At 47.7% G+C, this 19,348-nt stretch overlaps 2 protein-coding genes across 2 annotated transcripts in view; one reads left to right on the top strand and one right to left on the bottom strand.

The window, feature by feature from the left end:
- LIMS2 (LIM zinc finger domain containing 2) overlaps positions 1-10,491 on the top strand; it is an 83,227-nt gene extending 72,736 nt beyond the window's left edge. Inside the window, exon 10 of the mRNA XM_038747825.1 lies at positions 6,654-10,491. Within this exon, the coding sequence (XP_038603753.1) occupies positions 6,654-6,801 (148 nt within the window). The 3' untranslated portion in view covers positions 6,802-10,491. The remainder of the gene's footprint in view (positions 1-6,653) is intronic.
- Positions 10,492-11,880: 1,389 nt separating this feature from the next.
- Positions 11,881-19,348, bottom strand: part of MYO7B (myosin VIIB) — a 198,830-nt gene continuing 191,362 nt past the window's right edge. The window contains exons 46-47 of the mRNA XM_038750824.1: positions 15,682-15,801; positions 11,881-12,763 (exon numbers count right to left, since the gene is read on the bottom strand). Of these exons, the coding sequence (XP_038606752.1) occupies positions 12,674-12,763; positions 15,682-15,801 (210 nt within the window). The 3' untranslated portion in view covers positions 11,881-12,673. The remainder of the gene's footprint in view (positions 12,764-15,681; positions 15,802-19,348) is intronic.

Below are 19,348 nucleotides of genomic sequence, written 5' to 3'. Positions count from 1 at the left end.
AAAGGAGCAAGAGCAGGGGGAATTCCATTCTGTAGTATTCATTCATTCAATCGTATTTATCTAGCGCTTACTGTGTGCAGAGCACTGTATTAGGCTCTTGGGAAGTACAAGTCGGCAACATATAGAGACGGTCCCTAACCAACAACGGGCTCACAGTCTAGAAGACTGCTTCTAGAGAAGCAGCGTGGCTCAGTGGAAAGAGCATGGGCTTTGGAGTCAGAGGTAATGGGTTCAAATCCCGGCTCCGCCAATTGTCAGCTGTGTGACTTTGGGCAAGTCACTTAACTTCTCTGCGCCTCAGTTACCTCATCTGTAAAATGGGGATTGACTGTGAGCCCCGCGTGGGACAATCTGATCACCTTGTAACTTCCCCAGCGCTTAGAACAGTGCTTTGCACATAGTAAGCGCTTAATAAATGCCATTATTATTATTAGAACGGGGAGACGAACAAAACAAAACATGACGACAGGTGACAATCAATTCTTACAATGTTGCATCATGTTGAGAAGCAGTGTGGCTCAGTGGAAAGAGCACGGGCTTTGGAGTCTGCCAGTTGTCAGCTGTGTGACTTTGGGCAAGTCACTTAACTTCTCTGGGCCTCAGTTACCTCATCTGTGGGAGTCTTTGCGAGCCTTCTCCAGTTTCTCTCTTACCCAGGGAAATTCCCGTAGGGAGTCTAGGAACGTTTCGAATGCCTTTGGTCCCGTAGTAGGAAGAATGTCAAGCAGCAGCATCGTTTTCCGGAGGCCGGTGGTCTGGGATTTGATTTCCTGAATGTGGTTCTTGGTCAAAATTCCTTCCTGGTAAAGATACTGAACCACGAGTCCCTCCACCAGCACCTCTGAACCAAGTTCCAGCCGCAAGGAGTGCAGCACCTCCTGGGATGCTTAGCAAACTGCCAGCCTGGCTCAGGGGAACAGGAGACAGAAAGTATGGGAATTTAGCCTCATGGGGTAGCATCTCTGGTGTCTGAGAGCTCTCAGACCTTACCAACATCTGAGTTGATTTCATCTAAAGCTATTTCCAGCTCCTCAGCTGGAGGTGGGGCAGCCTAGGAAATTCCTGTTATAGTGGATTTGGTCTTCCTCCATGTGGGATTTTGTTGGGGTTGATCTGAAATGAATTGGAAAACTCTCTTTAGCAATCCACCCATCTGCTGCACTTAGCCCCTCCTCAGATTCTGGGCAGTTCATTCATTCATTCAGTCATATTTATTGAGTGCTTACTGTGTGCAGAGCACTGTACTAAGAGCTTGGGAAGCACAAGTCGGCAACATATAGAGACGGTCCCTACCCAACAACGGGCTCACAGTCTAGAAGGGGGAGACAGACAATAAAACAAAGCACATAGACAGGTGTCAAAATTGTCAGAATAAATAGAATTATAGTTATATGCACATCATTAACAAAATAAATAGAATAGTAAATTTGTACAAGTAAAATAGAGTAGTAAATCTGTACAGATGTATACAAGTGCTGTGGGGAGGGAAAGGAGGTAGGGCAGGGGGATGGGGAGGAGGAGAGGAAAAAGGGGGCTCAGTCTGGGAAAGCCTCCTGGAGGAGGTGAGCTCTCAGTAGGGCTTTGAAGGGAGGAAGAGAGCTAGCTTGGAGGATGTGCGGAGGGAGGGCAGATCTTGGCGATGTGGAGGTGAGACCGGCAGGTTTTGCTGATGGATTGGAAGTGTGGGGTGAATGAGAGAGTGGAGTCGAGGATGACACCAACGTTGCGGGCTTGTGAGATGGGAAGGATGGTAGTTTGGTCTACAGTGATGAGAAAGTCAGGTAGAGGACAGGGTTTGGGAGGGAAGATAGGGAGTTCAGTCTTGGATATGTTGAGTTTTAGATGGCGGGCAGACATCCAGATGGAGATGTCCTGAAGGCAGGAGGAGATACGAGCCTGGAGGGAGGGAGAGAGAGCAGGGGCAGAGATGGAGATTTGGGTGTCATCAGCGTAGCGATGATAGTTGAAGCCGTGGGAGCAAATGAGTTCACCAAGGGAGTGAGTGTAGATAGAGAACAGAAGGGGTCCAAAGTAAGGGGATGGGAGGGGGAGGAGGAGCCCGCAAAGGAGACTGAGAATGAACGGCCGTAGAGATGAGGAGAACCAGGAGAGAACAGAGTCTGTGAAGCCAAGGTTGAATAGCGTGTTGAGGAGAAGGGGCTGGTCCACAGTGTCAAAGGCAGCTGAGAGGTCAAGGAGGATTAGGATAGAGTAGGAGCCATTGGATTTGGCAAGCAGGAGGTCATTGGTTACCTTTGAGAGGGCAGTTTTGGTGGAGTATAGGGGACGTAAGCCAGATTGGAGGGGGTCAAGGAGAGAGGTGGTGTTGAGGAACGCCACACAGCCGCAGTTACCCAGGAGCCTTCGGACAGCTCTCCCTCCTCAAGGCCATAATTTCGTAGGATCCCTCAGGCAGCTCTCCCTTCACATGGCCACAATTACCCAGTAGCACTTGTGCATCCCTCTCTTCCTCTTTGAGGTCTGAATGACTGTTTAATTGAAGAAAAGAATGGAATTTTACCGGACTCTTCACGAAATCTCCCTCCATCTTGGCACTGAGTCCCTAACTCAGGAACTATGAAAAGGCTGGGCCTTGGGGAGATTCCATCAATCCCTCCTCAGATGCCTTTCAAAAGGTCTGCTTCTGGAAGGGGAATAATTTCAGGGAACACATGGTCCCTCAAGGTTCAGTTCTGGGTCCCATTCTAATCTCCATCTACATCCACTTCCTTGGAGAATTGATTTGCTCCCTTGTCTTCAACTACCGCAATTACTTTGCGGATGATTCCAAAATCTTCTTCTCCAGCCCTGATCTCTCTCCCTCTCTGACGTCTCGCATTTCCTTCTGCCTTCAAGACATCTCTACGTGGATGACCTGCTGTCACCTCATACTTAACAGGTCCCAAACAGAAATCTGTATCTTCCCACCCAAATACTGTCTTCCCCCTGACTTTCCTGTCACTGTAGACAGCACTACCATCTTTTCTGTCTCACAAGCCCATTACCTTGCCATTATCTTTGACTCCTCTCTCTCGTTCAACCCACATATTCAATCTATCCCTAAATCCTGTCGGTTCAACCTTCCCAACACTGCTAAAATCCATACTTTCCTCTCCACCCAAACTGCTACCGTTTTAATCCAAGCACTTATCCTGTTTTGCCTTCATTATTGTATTGGCCTCCTTGCTGACCTCCCTGTCTTCTGTCTCTCCCCACTCCAGTTGATGCTTCACTCTGCTGCCTGGATCATTTCTCTACAAAATTTATCAGTCCATATTTCCCCACTCCTCAAGAACCTCCAGCCATTGCCTGTCCACCTCTGCAACAGACAAAAACTCCTCACCATTGTCTTTAAAGCAGTCCATCACCTTGCCCCCTCCTACCTCACCTTGCTGCTCTCCTGCTTTATCCCTGCCCACGTACTTGGCTCCTCTATTGCCAGCCTACTCACTGTGCCATGATCTTGTCTCTCTCACCGCCAACCTCTCGCCCACATCCTGCCTCCGACCTGGAACGCCCTCCCTTTTCATATCTGACAGACAATTACTCTCCCTCGCTTCAAAGCCTTATTAAAGGTACATCTCCTCCAAGAGGCCATCCATAAATAAGCCCTCATTTCTTTTCCTCCCACTCCTGTCTGTATTGCCCTGATTTGCTCCCTTTTTTCACCACCTCTTCAGTTCCACAGCACTTACGTACATACCCATAACTTATTTTTATTAATGTCTATCTCCCCTTCTAGCCAGTAATCTCATGGTCAGCGGAATGTGTCCAATGTATTCTTACATTGTACTCTCTCAAGTGCTTAGTACAGTGCTCTGTACATAGGTGCTCAGTAAATATGATTGAATGAGCACTAGCGATACAGATTTAGGATGACACAATTAGGAATTTTCCTACAAAATGTCTCCTATAGGATCTTCTTGAAGGTTTTCTTGCGTAGGTTGGAAGGCACAGAAATTGGCAGTTTTCCTGGCATTACCAGGTGCTTTCCGGGTGTGAGGAGAAGCCTCTGCCTGAGCACTGGAAATTCAGCTTTTTCAAGGTTGTTTTGTCAGCTAAAAAAAATGAACTGTTTAGTGGCAGTTTGATAGTAGGAGCAGATTTTAAATGAGTGGTCCTGTGTTACTTCTCACTCTCGGCTTCAAGGCTGTCCATCACCTCGCCCCCTCCTACCTCACCTCCCTTCTCTCCTTCTCCTTCTCCAGCCCAGCCCGCACCCTCCGCTCCTCTGCCCCTGACCTCCTCACTGTACCTCGCTCTCGCCTGTCCCACAATCGACCCCCGGCTCACGTCCTTCCCCTGGCCTGGAATGCCCTCCGTCCACACATCCGCCAAGCTAGCTCTCTTCCTCCCTTCAAAGCCCTACTGAGAGTTCACCTCCTCCAGGAGGCCTTCCCAGACTGAGCCCCCTTTTTCCTCTCCTCCTCCCCATCCCCCCAGCCCTACCTCTTTCCCCTCCCCACAGCACTCGTATATATTTGTACAGATTTATTACTCTATTTTACTTGTACATGTTTACTCGTCTATTTATTTTGTTAATGATGTGCCTACAGCTTTAATTCTATTTGTTCTGATGACTTGGACATCTGTCTACATGTTCTGTTTTGTTGTCTGTCTCCCCCTTCTAGACTGTGAGCCTGTTGTTGGGTAGGGACTGTCTCTGTAGGTTGCCGACTTGTCCTTCCCAAGCACTTAGTACAGTGCTCTGCACACAGTAAGTGCTCAATAAATACGATTGAATGAATGAGGCATATAACGAAGTTTGGAGTCTGAAGTATGGGAAATAAGAGTACTTCTCAGTTCTTGGCTTCTCTAGGAGTAGCGGTAAGAATGACTTTGGAAATTAGCTACTGGGAAAATGAGCTAGATGCCACTGACGGTGCAAGTCACATATGAGTGCCCACGTGACTAAAAAGGCCAATGTGGGACCCACAATCCAGACCACATTATCTACTCCAAAAGGCTTCCCCTCATTGTGTTGTCATGTTTGATATTTACAGCACCCGATGCCGTTTTTGCCTCCTTGTCTCCCGCTCCTTCCTTCCTCCTCTTTTGCTGAAGAAGAGCTACTCCTTTCTTGAGTCAGTGCCCCACACCAGTCTATCCTCGGAGAGGGACTTTCAGATTTCAGCTGGGATGCAGCGTGCTTTGAGGCTTTGTATTTCTGTGTCCTTTAAATGTTCCCTCACTCCTTGCTTTTGATCCCCCCATTTCTGCTTGCCATTCAGCAGTTGTCTGGGTCTCCTGCTGTCGTTCTTTCTCCTCATGTGCCCTGCCTAACGTAGCTGGGTTGAGGCAGGCATATCTTCGGTGCCAGGAGCCTGGCTACATTCTGCAACTTGGTTGTTTCTGATCCTGCACAAAGTACACGCTCAACATATATCATTGATTGATTGATTGATTGAGTGATTGATCCTACCTCTTTAGCTAGTCTTTGGTCAGTGGGTGAGCCAATGAGTATTGATTGGGTACCCTCAGGGTAAATAGCACTTTTTATGGGAGCTTATGTTAAAAGAAACTCAGTCTCCACCTTCAATCATAATAATTGTGACAGTCTTTAAGTGCTTTTTTATGGTATTTGTTAAGGGCTTACTATGTGCCAGGCACTAAGCGCTGGAGTAGATACAAGATAATCAGGTTGGACGCAGTCCCTGTCCCTTATAATAATAATAATGATAATAATAATGATGGTATTTGTTAAGCACTTACTATGTGCAAAGCACTGTTCTAAGCGCTGGGGAGGTCACAAGGTGATCAGGTTGCCCCACAGGGGGCTCACAGTTTTAATCCCCATTTTCCAGATGAGGTAACTGAGGCACAAAGAAGTTAAGTGACTTGCCCAAAGTCACACTGCTGACAGTTGGTGGAGCCGGGATTTGAACCCATGACCTCTGACTCCAGAGCCCATGCTTTTTCCACTGAGCCATGCTGGACTCTACTGTCTCCATCCCCATTTTATAGATGAGGTAACTGAGGCACAGAGAAGCTAAATGACTCGCCCAAGGTCTCGCAGCAGACAGCTGACAGAGCCGGGGTTAGAACCCAGGTGCTCGTTTCGCTAGGCCACGCTGCTCCTCAAGTGCTTATTATTTATGTGCCAAGCACAGTGCTTGGCATTGGGGTGCAGCCAAGATAATCAGGTCAGACAGTCCTTGTCTCAGTTGGGGCTTACAGTCTAAGAGGGAGGGAGAACAGGTATTTAATCCCCCTTCTACAGATGAGCAAACCGAGGCACAGAAAAATTGTGACACGCCCAAGTCGACGAGTGGCAGAAGTGAAAAAGTGGTAGGGGTAAAAAGCCACCCAAAGAATCACTATAGATATGTCCCAATAAATCCAACAGTATTAAGAGTATATAGGGGCAGAGCGGGTAAAACACTGTGCAACTGGCAACTTGGAAAACTGGTAGGGTTAGTCAAGGAGAGCTTACAGGCAGACACAGTGAATGCTTGCCAATGTGAGGGAAGGTCTCCAGCCAGAAAACTATGAAAAATCAAAATGCCTGTGTGATATCTCTGGAAAGCAACTGAAAGAGAAGATTGCCAAAAATAGTCTTAGAAGGGATAACTGCCCAGTGGATTATAATGAACGCTGTTCCGTAGCGACCCTGCCAGAACTGCAGGTCTAATGGTCTGCCATTTCTCCAAAAGGAACAAGTTTGTGGAGTTTGACATGAAGCCAGTGTGCAAGAAATGCTACGAGAAATTTCCGCTGGAGCTGAAAAAACGCCTGAAGAAGCTGTCTGAGCTGGCTTCCAGGAAAGCTCATCCCAAGTCCGTGGACTTAAACTCCGCCTGAGCGTAACAACATTGTCCTCCTCACTGTGCGTTCATCTTCTCCTCACATCCTGCAGCTCCTGGGAGTAGAGGTATCTGTTGAAATTGGCTAAAATGAATCAAACACAAGTAATACCTATCCTCCAGCTATGCTTACCTTGGTCCCCCCCCACCCCCAATGCAAGTGGCCTTTAATTAGGCAGCCTCAAAAGCCACTTGGGCAAGATGGGCAACTGGTGTCTCACTTTGGCAACAGGCACAGGTATTAGCCTCATGGTTAAGCCATTTGCCATTCCTTTCCAAATTCCTCCCTATCCCCGCGTGTGTGGAATGAGCTTTAGTGCAGCTTGGAAACTATTCTTGCGGGGGGCAAGATGACCGCATAGGTTGTCTTCCCTCTTCTAACTCTGAAATTTTCTGGGGACTTCAGTGGGAAGCAAAGTCCCTCATTCCAGCCGTTTAGTTGGACGGCTGAAATGGCTGCAGATCCCCATCCTGCGTATGTCTTGATGCTACTGCTGTTGCCTCCTGGTTTGGGGGATTGCTCAGGGGCTTGGCAAGCAGCCCAGCTCCTTGCTGGGTGAATGTCCTCATCACTGTCCTGAGCATTGGCGGACCCAGACCCAACAGAGGGGAGGGAGAAGCCCCCACCGGCCTGCCCTCTCTAATCGAGGACATTCACCAGCTCGGGAGAGGTAGCTATCTCACCGTTACCCGGGCTGTTCTTTGGACTATGGCCGGGAAGTGCCAGCTGAGATGGAATTATCCTCACCAGCCCAGTTTGCCTAGAGCAAGTGTCCTTTTGGGGATCATTTCTTAGGGAGAAAAATCTGGCTGTGGCCCGAGTACCAATCTAACAGCAATCTTGGAGTGTACCAGGGAGACCCTGTTTGGAGCCCCTAGTTCTGCCATCAAAGCTACCCCAAGAGTGGGACAGCAGTCGATTGACAGTTAGCATTTCAGTCTCTTCCACCACGTCCTCTATCTCCTCACCTCTGGTCACCTGAGTGGCCCAGGCTGTCTCCAGAGAATCCCAGCTATCACGCTGGAGGGCTCTTGGCCTAATCGTGGAAGCAGATGGTCTAGCGGAAAGAGCATGGGCCTGGGAAGCAGGATGCCCGGATTCTAATCCCGGCTCTGCCCCTGATCTGCTGCTTGCCCTTGGGGAAAGTCAGTTCTCTGTGGCTCAGTTTCCTCATCTCCCTACCTCTCAGGGATGGTGCGAGGCCCAAGTAGCTCAGTAATGGAAAAGCGCTTTGGGAAAATAAAAGCACCATTTCAAGTCTAGATGTTATTTTTATTAGGAGAGACAGATTTATGAGTACAGCAAAGGTTTTACTCTATTGCAATCTTGCATGGAACACTGAAATGTGAGAGGCTGGGTTTATGAGTGTGTCTCTTAATTGGCCCAAGAAATATCTGTTTGATTGATTTATCTGAGTAACTGGCGAAGTAGGCATGAGAGTGGAATGGGGAAAAAAATCCCTGAAAGAAATGTGATTGGGAAGAGTCAACTCTGCCCCATCCAATGGCCCCAAGATCACAGGAAGTCCATTTTTCTCCCTCTACCCAACTCCATCACTGCCCACAAAGGGCAAATTCACTCTTAGGTGTTGATAGCAAAGAGCCTTGGTTCTCTGCCTGCATAAGGCTGGCATCATCAGCTGTGCTAAGGTGAGGAGTCCTCACAGTCAGCTGTGAGGTGAGGAGGAAACCCAGTACAGAGTTGTTAAGGCCTTTCAAGGATCAGCCAGGTGCTTGGCCCCTTTCCTTTCACCTCTGCTAATGAGACTGCTCCTGAAAACTAAAGCCACCGCTGTCATCTTAGATAGTGGAGTTGGAACTGGACTGTCTCGTCTTCTTCTTCCTGTCAAGATGCTGTGTACCCCATCTCCCTGGCTCCTAGGTGTCCTCAGCTACTTCTCACGCTCAACTCAGCAAAGAACATCATGTGCCGAGGAACCTTTGCTCATCTGGTGGAGTGCTCAGCTCTCTCCCTCCCTCAGGGTGCAGTCCCAATGTTCATTTTCTCCCAAGTTAGTAGCCCAGGTGTCTTTGGTCAGCGAACGAAGCACCGCTGCTGCCGATCTCTTTCAGTTAATACTTCTGGATGTGGTGGTATCACTCCAGCCCATCGTAAACACGGTCAAAGAAAGGACTAAACATTTAGGCCATGCTGTAATCACGTATTTTGCTGGCTGTCTTGTTCTCTTGCTGATTGTAAATGCTTCCATCTGGGTTGGGTAGAGGAATGGCCCTATAAGAATCACCTGCCTTCCAGTCTTCTCCAGGGCCCTGAAGAGAAGGAGGAGACAGTTCAATGTCCAATTAGAGCCTATACCAGCTGATATTTCTTGGGCAGAGTTCCAATTCCTTGATCCAAGTTGCTAGTCTTATCGTTCTCAAGGAGAGCAGTTACTACCCTGGGCCCCCTTAGAGTTTTAGCCAAACCGCCCAGAGCGATTTGGGTGGTAGTTGAAAGAATCCTCCCTCGCAGACTTCCGGAAAAATTGGAATACAAAGCCACTTGAGTTTAAAAGGGCTCAAGAGGCAGAGAAGAGACATCTTAAAACAGAAGTAGTGTGGTCTCCTTCCCAAAAGTGAGAAGGCTAATTACTCCTGAGATGAGTTCTTGAGGGGTCAGTCAGCCAGTCGTATTTATTGAGCACTTACTGTATGCAGAGCACTGTACTACGGGCTTGGGAGAGTACAGTACAACAACAAACAGATGCACTCCCTGCCCATAATGGGCTTATGGTCTAGAGGACCTTACAGTCTGTAGACCATGTTGAGCGGGGAGGACAAGGGGGCAAGAAGATCTCCGGGAATTGCAATGGACAAATGGTACCCTCCAGTGTTCCTGTGAGGAAATGAATGAGCCATTACCGGTGTGCTTTGGCAGCGACACATTTCAATGGCAACGGCCACTCTAGCCCTCATAAAATCCACATTCCGATCCACCCTATCCAGACGGGCAGCCAGACACAGTTTGGTCATTTCCATGTCCAGCTCCAGCTAACTTAGAATACATTTTTTTATACCAAAATCTGCTGTCACGCAACCAACTTTTATAGTTTTAAAGTCTATATTTTATATACATAATATATATATTATATATTATAAAGCACCAATACTCACGGACTACACTTGAAAGTGGCAATGCTTCAAAAACCTGAAATATGTATGTGTGTGAGTCTCGTTACCCAAAGGGAACACTAAATGCTTTTTAAACCTAATTTCAAGCCAAATATGAGCACGTATCAATTGGTTGATTAGACTCTGCGCCTTTCCCTCTCTAAAGAACAAAAATTCTGTACGGCCTTCTTTTGCTCAGTCGCGTCTTCATCTGCCACATCTTTCTATTAGGCAAAGCTGGCACTGGGGATTTGTGCAGAAATGGAGATTTTCAACCAAGAAGCAGTTCGGGTGTTTTTCACAGATGTATTTTGTACAGGAGAATCATGGGTCCATTAGAAACACCATCGCAGGGAGAGGGTCAAGATGATTTCTTAGGTTCAGTCCTGAACTGAGCCTGCCGTGAATAGTGGGTCAGTTAATTTTGGCTTGTGGCCTGGAACTGTCAAAGTTGGAGGCTATTGGAACCAATGTGCTCCTGCTTTATGCTCCAGTATTACCCATTTAGCATTGCACTTAAAATGAATTGTGGCCAATTATAATTGCTCATCACAATAAAGGTGTATAAGAATGAAAATTGTTCTGTGTGATCTCTTTCTCTCCCTCTTCTCCTATGTAATCTATCCTTCATACTCAAAGATGCTACTGTCCACTGATGGTAAAATTCACCCTTGGATGCTTGTGTGATTGAATAAGTCATTGTGGGACATAATAGCCCTGACCCCATCGTGAACCTATAGGGACCGTCCTTTCTTTTGGAGCTGTGTTTTTCTCTCGCCTCTTTGCCTCATGATCCATTGGAATAATTTGCTCAAGAGCTACTCTTTTTACTGTACCATGTTGGTCTATTTGGGGCAATTGTCCCCTATTGTTTAGTGAGATTCAGCATTGTCTGAGATCTGTTTTACTGTCTCTTTAAAAAGGTTTCCTCTAATTTTGGTTTCCCAGTTTCAGCTCACCCTACAGCAAGCAATTGTTTGGATAGCCTGCTGTCATCGGTTCTCCTCCCGTCTACCCACGAAGTTATGGTGAGGTGAATAGCAGATGGGATATACTTTATTGCCTTATTCCTTGACAGCTGGAATCGTTCAAGCTGCTTATATGGTGATCATGTGAGCATATAGAGTATGCGCCGTGTGGAAAAGATTGAATAAGTATTGAAAGTCATCATGAGTCAGAGTTACATGTAATCAGCGGATTATAAATGTCAACATAATTCATATTATTCAAATGTTTATTTAAAAACTGGAAACAGCATATTTTGGCTTCAGGGATTTGGCTTGCTACAAGAAAAGGTTCTTCAGATATTTCATCGAAGAGGTTTGACATGAATTAAATTCAACACTGAGTCATCTAATTCAGTAATTAATATCTCAGTGCTGGAGATCAAGACATCCATTACTGGCACTGAAAGTACCCCGGGAGCCTTGGCTCTGATCTCCCCCGGGCTCAGATCATTTGGAAAGTGCGGCGCATGTTAACTACTTCTAGACTTGGAGTGAGGATGGCTTCCCCTGAAAGTGAGATGGTGGCATGTTTTTGTTTCAAGGAAGGTAGGTGTCCTGGTGTTTATCTCGGCAAACTGGGTCAAGGAAGTGGGCCATGCCATGAAACCTTTTCTGGTACCTCTCTTGAGGGATTCGGGATAAATTTGAAATATGCACCCACTCATTCCTGCCTGCCTTCTAGCCCTGAGGAGGAGTTCGGGTAATAATGATAATAATAATAATAATGGCATTTTATTAAGCGCTTACTATGTGCAAAGCACTGCTCTAAGCGCTGGGGAGGTTATGAGGTGATCAGGTTGTCCCTCTGGGGGCTCACAGTCTTCATGCCCATTTTACAGTTGAGGTAACTGGGGCACGGAGAAGTGAAGTGACTTGCCCAAAGTCACACAGCTGACAATTGGCGGAGCAGGGATTTGAACCCATGACCTCTGCCTCCAAAGCCCGTGATCTTTCCACTGAGCCACGCTGCTTTTAGACTGTGTAGTCTTAGAAAAAGAAAAAGCTTTGGGAGGAGGAACCGCAGGCTGGGTAAACTCCCAACCAAATGGTCCCCAGCTAAACAAGATGTCTGGGTGGATCAAAGAGAAAGAGAAGCAATGGGATTAAGTAATCCAGGTGTTTGGATTTGAAGAATCCTAGACACCGGGAAGAAGGGAGGGAAGGGATTTTCAGACCCCAACCCGAGGGCCTGTAGATCCAAATCTGTGGCTGAGACATTCTGGAGGCTGGTGATGGAGGGGAATTGAAGTATACGACATCAGGTTTTGTGGGTTTTTTGGGTTTTGGGTTTTTTTTACAAGGTTTTTCCTCTCTCTTGGTGATGGTTCACCTGCTGGCTTGCTGTCTGGCTTTTTCCCAGTGCTTCAGGCCATCTTGCTGTGAAGGCAGTAACTGGCTGGCTTGACTTCCAAGGGGAAATGAAGTAAAACGCTTTTCTTTTTACGAGCACAGAAATGGGATAACTCCTCTGCTTTGTTTTCCACACTGGGTTCAGTTTCAGAAGTTTGAGGATTCGCACTGTCCTGAGCCTCAAGTTGAGGTTTGGAAAACCTTGCCCAAGGGGGAATCCATAGCGGACAGAGGTGGGTGGCCCGGGCACGGAAGCTCATTTTTGTTTCCCCTGATGACTGCAGCCTGTGCTGCCACAAGCTAGCCAAAAGAGTTAGCAAAGGACCACTGGAAACCTGAAAATAGCTGTTTGGCACGATGGGAAATGGAGGTGAGTTCCTCGATCAAGGACTCTGTTCGGCCTCAGAGGGGAGTATGAAAATTTTTCTGCTTATTCACTGCATTCATCAGGAGTTGAACGTACGATGTCAGTAGGTCATCCATTTTGTAACCCTGAAAGTGGAAAAAAACCAAATACAGCTTAATCAATGTGGGCAAACAAGGGCAATGGTCTCTCTCTCCTTCAGAGGCCTCTGGGAGCTGGGGAGAGTTCATGATAGAGAATACATTTATTTGTACCCCAACAGCAATTTCCCTTCAACCTCAGCTTTGCTGGTCCTTCAGATGACAACAATGTGGCATCCCATGAAACAGCGAAGGAGGCACGATTGGGTCCAGGCTGGTACTTGTTCCTGGTTCCGACAGAAACTCCAGGATGCACAGCGAGGTTGGTCTTATGCCTGGTGCCAATGGGGCCGAGGGAGGATGGGGAGAGGAATAGGGGGTCTTCCAGGTGAGATTGGGAAGCGCTTAGTACAGTGCTCTGTACACAGTAAGCACTCAATAAATACGATTGATTGATTGGGAAGCCCTGCTCTGCTTCTTAATAATCTGGGGGTTACTTCAAACAGGGCATTGTATCTTACAATATTGTTCTTAGGATATGAACTATAATTCCCCACATCTCTATCTCATGACAGGATTATTTTACTACTGACTAGAGTTGCTTTTTAGTTATCCATTCTTTTTTCTCCCTGGCCCCAGTTTGTGTAACGGGAACCCACACATAACCTAAAGCCAATTTTAAGCAATAGCTCAACCACGTTCTCCCCAGAGATGCAAATAGACTCATTTGAGTTTCACCTCCTCTCCTTAGGAGAATGATGGTATTTGTTAAGCATTTACTATGTTCCAGGCACTGTTCTAAGTGCTGGGATGGATACAAGTAAATCAAGATTGGGTAGGGACCGTCTCTATATGTGGTCAACTTGTACTTCCCAAGCACTTAGTACAGTGCTCTGCACACAGTAAGCACACAATAAATACGATTGAATGAAGATGGACATAATCCCTGTCCTATGTGGGGCTCACAGTCTCAATCCCCATTTTGTAGATAAGGTAACTGAGACACAGAAATGTGAAGCAACTTGCCCAGGGTCACACAGCAGACCAGTGGCAGAATGGGGTTAGAACCCATGACCTTCTGAGGCCCAGGCCCATGCTCTATCCCCTATACCATGCTGCTTTCCCAAGAGAAGGAATTAATACACAGTGAGAGAACCAAGTGACCACCCCAAAGTGAAGCAGAATAAGCAAATTGTCTGGGTAATCTGGGGCAGGGATTGTGTTTCATTCGACCTGTTATTCTTTTTTAGTAATAATAATAATGATAATAATGGCATTTGTTAAGCGCTTACTACGTGCAAAGCACTGTTCTAAGTGCTGGGGGGGATACAATGTGATCAAGTTGTCCCACGCGGGGCTCACAGTCTTAATCCCCATTTTTACAGATAAGGGAACTGAGGCTCAGAGAAGTTAAGTGGCTTGCCCAAGGTCACACAGCAGACTTGTGGTAAAGCCGGAATTCGAACCCACGACCTCTGACTCCAAAGCCCACGCTCTTTCCACTGAGCCATGCAGGTTACAAGGTGATGAGGTTGTCCCACAGGGGGGCTCGTAGTCTTAATCCCCATTTTACAGATGAGGTAACTGAGGCCCAGAGAAGTGAAGTGACTGGCCCGAAGTCACACAGCTGACAATTGGCAGAGGCGGGATTTGAACCCATGACCTCTGACTCCAAAGCCCGGGCTCTTTCCACTGAGCCACGCTGCTTCTCAGCGAATGCAAAGAGGTAGTAGCATTTGAGTACTGGGAGAATACACTGATCAAGGATCATGGCTCCCCTGCCACCCCAATCGGAGAGGACAAGGAGAAGGAGTATTTGGGATTCAGCATGGCCCTAGAGGGAAAAGCACGGGCCTGAAAATCAGAAGCTCTATCACTTACCTGCTAAGGTTAAGTGACCTTGGGCAAATCACTGAACTTTTCTGTGCCTCAGTTTCCTCATCTGGAAAGTGGGGGTTCTGTGCCTGTTCTCCCACCCGCTTAGACTGTAAACCCTGTCTGGAACAGGGACTGTGTCTACTCTGATTATCTTGTATCTGCTCCAGTGCTTGGTGCATGGTAAACCAGCGTGGCTCAGTGGAAAGAGCACAGGCTTTGGAGTCAAATGTCATGGGTTCAAATCCCAGCTCTGCGAATTGCCAGCTGTGAGACTTTGGGCAAGTCACTTCACTTCTCTGTGCCTCAGTTACCTCATCTACAAAATGGGGATTAAGACTGTGAGCCCCAAGTGGGACAACCTGATTACCTTGTAACCTCCACAGTGCTTAGAACAGTGCTTTGCACATAGGAAGTGCTTAATAAATGCCATTATTATTATTATTGTATCTTCTCCAGTGCTTGGCACATAGGAAGTGCTTAATAAATGCCATTATTATTATTATTATTGTATCTTCTCCAGTGCTTGGCGCATAGTGTGGCTCAGTGGAGCGAGCACAGGCTTTGGAGACAAATGTCATGGGTTCAAATCCCAGCTGTGAGACTTTGGGCAAGTCACTTAACTTCTCTGGGCTTCAGTTACCTCATCTACAAAATGGGGATTAAGACTGTGAGCCCCAAGTGGGACAACCTGATTACCTTGTAACCTCCCCAGCGCTTAGAACAGTGCTTTGCACATAGTAAGTGCTTAATAAATGCCATTATTATTATTATTATTGTATCTTCTCCAGTGCTTGGCACATAGTGTGGCTCAGTGGAACGAGCACAGGCTTTGGAGTCAAATGTCATGGGTTCAAATCCCAGCTGTGAGACTTTGGGCAAGTCACTTAACTTCTCTGGGCCTCAGTTACCTCACCTACAAAATGGGGATTAAGACTGTGAGCCCCAAGTGGGACAACCTGATTACCTTGTAACCTCCCCAGCGCTTAGAACAGTGCTTTGCACATAGTAAGCGCTTAATAAATGCCATTGTTATTATTATAAACCCTTAACAAATGCCACAATTCTCCATATCATCATCCCCAGCTTACCAGAGAGGTCTCGCACAATAGCCGGCTTCCCCGCACCAGGTTTCCGATCATCATGTGGAAATAGGTGCTGCCGCTGCTCCAGCTGGAGATTTTATTGAAGGGGTAGGTGTTTAGGAGTTCCTGCGGGGAGAATCATTCATTCGTTCATTCAATCGTCTTTATTGAGCGCTTACTGTGTGCAGAGCACTGGACTGAGCGCTTGGGAAGTACAAGTCGGCAACGGATAGAGACGGTCCCTACCCGACAACGGGCTCACAGTCTAGAAGGGGGAGACGGACAACAAAACAAAACATGTAGACAGGTGTCAAAATCGTCAGAACAAATAGAATTACAGCTATATGCACATCATTAACAAAATAAATAGAATAGTAAATATGTATTAGTAAAATAGAGTAATAAATCTGTACAAATATATGTACAAATGCTGTGGGAAGGGGAAGAAGGGAGGATGGGGGCGGTGGGGAGGAGGAGAGGAAAAAGGGGGCTCAGTCTTTGAATCCCACAGAGATGAACAAAATGGCAGAAAGTCACAGTTGCTCAGCTTTTTCCTTCAGCCCTCCAAGCCAGCGTTGCAGGTGGGCCTCCGGTGAGGCCTGTGTGGGCTTTGCTAAGCACTCAGTGTAGTGCTCTACGAATACCATTGATTGACTGGTGACCTTCTGCCTTGCTTCCCTCCAGGGGCTGGGACTATATAATAATAATGTTGGTATTTGTTAAGCACTTCCTACGTGCCAAGCACTGTTCTAAGCACTGAGGTAGATACGAGGTAATCAGGTTGTCCCACGCGGGGCTCACAGTCTTCAACCCCATTTTTCAGATAAGGGAACTGAGGCCCAGAGAAGTCAACTGACTTGTCCTTGGTGTCTGGAATGCCCTCCCTCTGCCCATCCGCCAAGCTAGCTCTCTTCCTCCCTTCAAGGCCCTACTGAGAGCTCACCTCCTCCAGGAGGCCTTCCCAGACTGAGCCCCTTCCTTCCTCTCCCCCTTGTCCCCCTCTCCATCCCCCCCATCTTACCTCCTTCCCTTCCCCACAGCACCTGTATATATGTATATATGTTTGTACATATTTATTACTCTATTTTACTTGTTACCTATCTATTCTATTTATTAGTATGTTTGGTTTTGTTCTCTGTCTCCCCCTTCTAGACTGTGAGACCACTGTTGGGTAGGGACTGTCTCTATATGTTGCCAGCTTGTACTTCCCAAGTGCTTAGTACAATGCTTTGCACACAGAAAGCGCTCAATAAATACGATTGATTGATTGTCCAAGGTCACACAGCAGACAAGGGGCAGAGCGGGGATTAGAACCCACAACCTCTGGCTCCCCAGCCTGTGCTCTTTCCACTGAGCCATGCAGGCCTGGGGTGGTAGCTACAATTCTTCAGCCTTTCCTGGGGCCCTCCGCACTGCTTCTCTTTGCCCTGACTGAAGCCCCGGGTGGTCCAATCAATCAATCAGTCAATCAATCAATCAATCGTATTTATTGAGCGCTTACTGTGTGCAGAGCACTGTACTAAGCTCTTGGTAAGTACAAGCTGGCAACATATAGAGACGGTCCCTACCCAACAGTGGGCTCACAGTCTGGAAGGGGGAGACAGAGAACAAAACATATTAACAAAATAAAGTAAATAGAATAGATATGTACAAGTAAAAGAAATAAATAGGGAACGTGTCCTATGTGACACGCATTTCATTTCCACAGAGCATGGGCCTGGGAGAAGGACCTGGGTTCTAATCCCAGCTTTGCCACTCGTCTGCTGTGTGACCTTTGGCACCTCGCAACTTCTCTGTGCCTCAGGAACCTTGTCTGAAAATGGGGATTAAGACAGGGAGCCCCGTGTGGAACAAGGACTGTGTCCAAACTATTAGCTTATATCTACTTCAGCGCTTCATATGGTGCCTGTCACATAGTGAGCGTTTTACAAACACCATAAAAAAGCACTGTGCTATGCACTGGGGCCGCCCACTCTGCCGCCCGCCTTCTATCTCTCTGCCGCCCGCCTTCTATCTCTCCTTGACGCTGCCAACCTCTTCCTCCACCCCACCTCACCCACTCACCAACTTGGTCATACCCTTGACCTCATCATCTCCTACCGCTGCACTGTGTCCACCCTCACCAACTCTGTGATCCCTCTCTCTGATCATAATCTTCTCACCTGCCTCCTCACTCACACTCCTTTCCCCTGTAAATCCGTATTACTCCCTCACAGAGATCTCCGCTCTCTGGACCCCACCCATCTTTCGGAGCACCTCACACCCCACCTCGCCGCCCTCTCCTCTCTACCCAGTCTTGATGATCAGATTACTGCTCTCAACTCTACCCTCTCTACTCAGCTAGACTCACTTGCTCCCCTTTCCCTTCGCTGCTCTCGCACCACTAACCCGCAGCCCTGGATCACTGCCACTGTCTGCCTCCTTCGCTCTTATGCTCGAGCTGCCGAACGCTTCTGGCGAAAGTCTAAACACCATGCCAACCTCGTTCACTTCAAGTTTATCCTTTCCTGCCTTAACTCAGCCCTCTCCTCTGCTAGACAAAACTATTTCTCCTCCCTTATTGACACTCATGCCCGTCACCCCCGCCAGCTCTTCCGTATACTCAACTCCCTTCTCAGGCCCCCGGTTCCTCCCCCTCCTCCTTCCCTCACCCCCAACGATCTGGCCTCTCACTTCATTAACAAAATGAAATCCATCAGGTCCGACCTCCCCAAAGTCTCTTCCCCCCTTTCTCCATCCCCCCGGTTCTCAACACTCTCTGCTACTCTCCCATCCTTCCCAGCAGTGTCCTCAGAGGAGCTCTCCTCCCTCCTCTTAAGTGCTACTCCGGCCACCTGTGCTTCTGACCCCATTCCCTCTCATCTCATTAAATCTCTCGCTCCCTCCCTTCTCTCCTCTTTAACTTCCATCTTCAGCCGCTCATTCTCCACTGGTTCCTTCCCCTCTGCCTTCAAACATGCCCATGTCTCTCCCAACCTAAAAAAACCCTCTCTTGACCCCACTTCACCTTCTAGTTATCGTCCCATATCCCTCCTACCATTCCTTTCCAAACTCCTTGAACGAGTTGTCTACACTCACTGCCTAGAATTCCTCAGTAACAACTCTCTCCTCGACCCCCTCCAGTCTGGCTTCCGTCCCCTACATTCCACGGAAACTGCCCTCTCAAAGGTCACCAATGACCTCCTGCTTGCCAGATCCAACGGCTCATATTCTGTCCTAATCCTCCTCGACCTCTCAGCTGCCTTTGACACTGTGGACCACCCCCTTCTCCTCAACATGCTATCTGACCTTGGCTTCACAGACTCCGTCCTCTCCTGGTTCTCCTCTTATCTCTCCGGTCGTTCTTTCTCAGTCTCTTTTGCAGGCTCCTCCTCCCCCTCCCATCCTCTTACTGTGGGGGTTCCCCAAGGTTCAGTGCTTGGTCCCCTTCTGTTCTCGATCTACATGCACTCCCTTGGTGACCTCATTCGCTCCCACGGCTTCAACTATCATCTCTACGCTGATGACACCCAGATCTCCATCTCTGCCCCTGCTCTCTCCCCCTCTCTCCAGGCTCGCATCTCCTCCTGCCTTCAGGACATCTCCATCTGTATGTCTGCCCACCACCTAAAGCTCAACATGTCGAAGACTGAACTCCTTGTCTTCCCTCCCAAACCTTGCCCTCTCCCTGACT

Source organism: Tachyglossus aculeatus, chromosome 1, assembly GCF_015852505.1.
Source record: "Tachyglossus aculeatus isolate mTacAcu1 chromosome 1, mTacAcu1.pri, whole genome shotgun sequence".
NCBI classification, from domain to species: domain Eukaryota; kingdom Metazoa; phylum Chordata; class Mammalia; order Monotremata; family Tachyglossidae; genus Tachyglossus; species Tachyglossus aculeatus.
The sequence above is the reverse complement of the archived record's forward strand: the minus strand, read 5'-3'. Positions and strand labels throughout refer to the sequence as shown.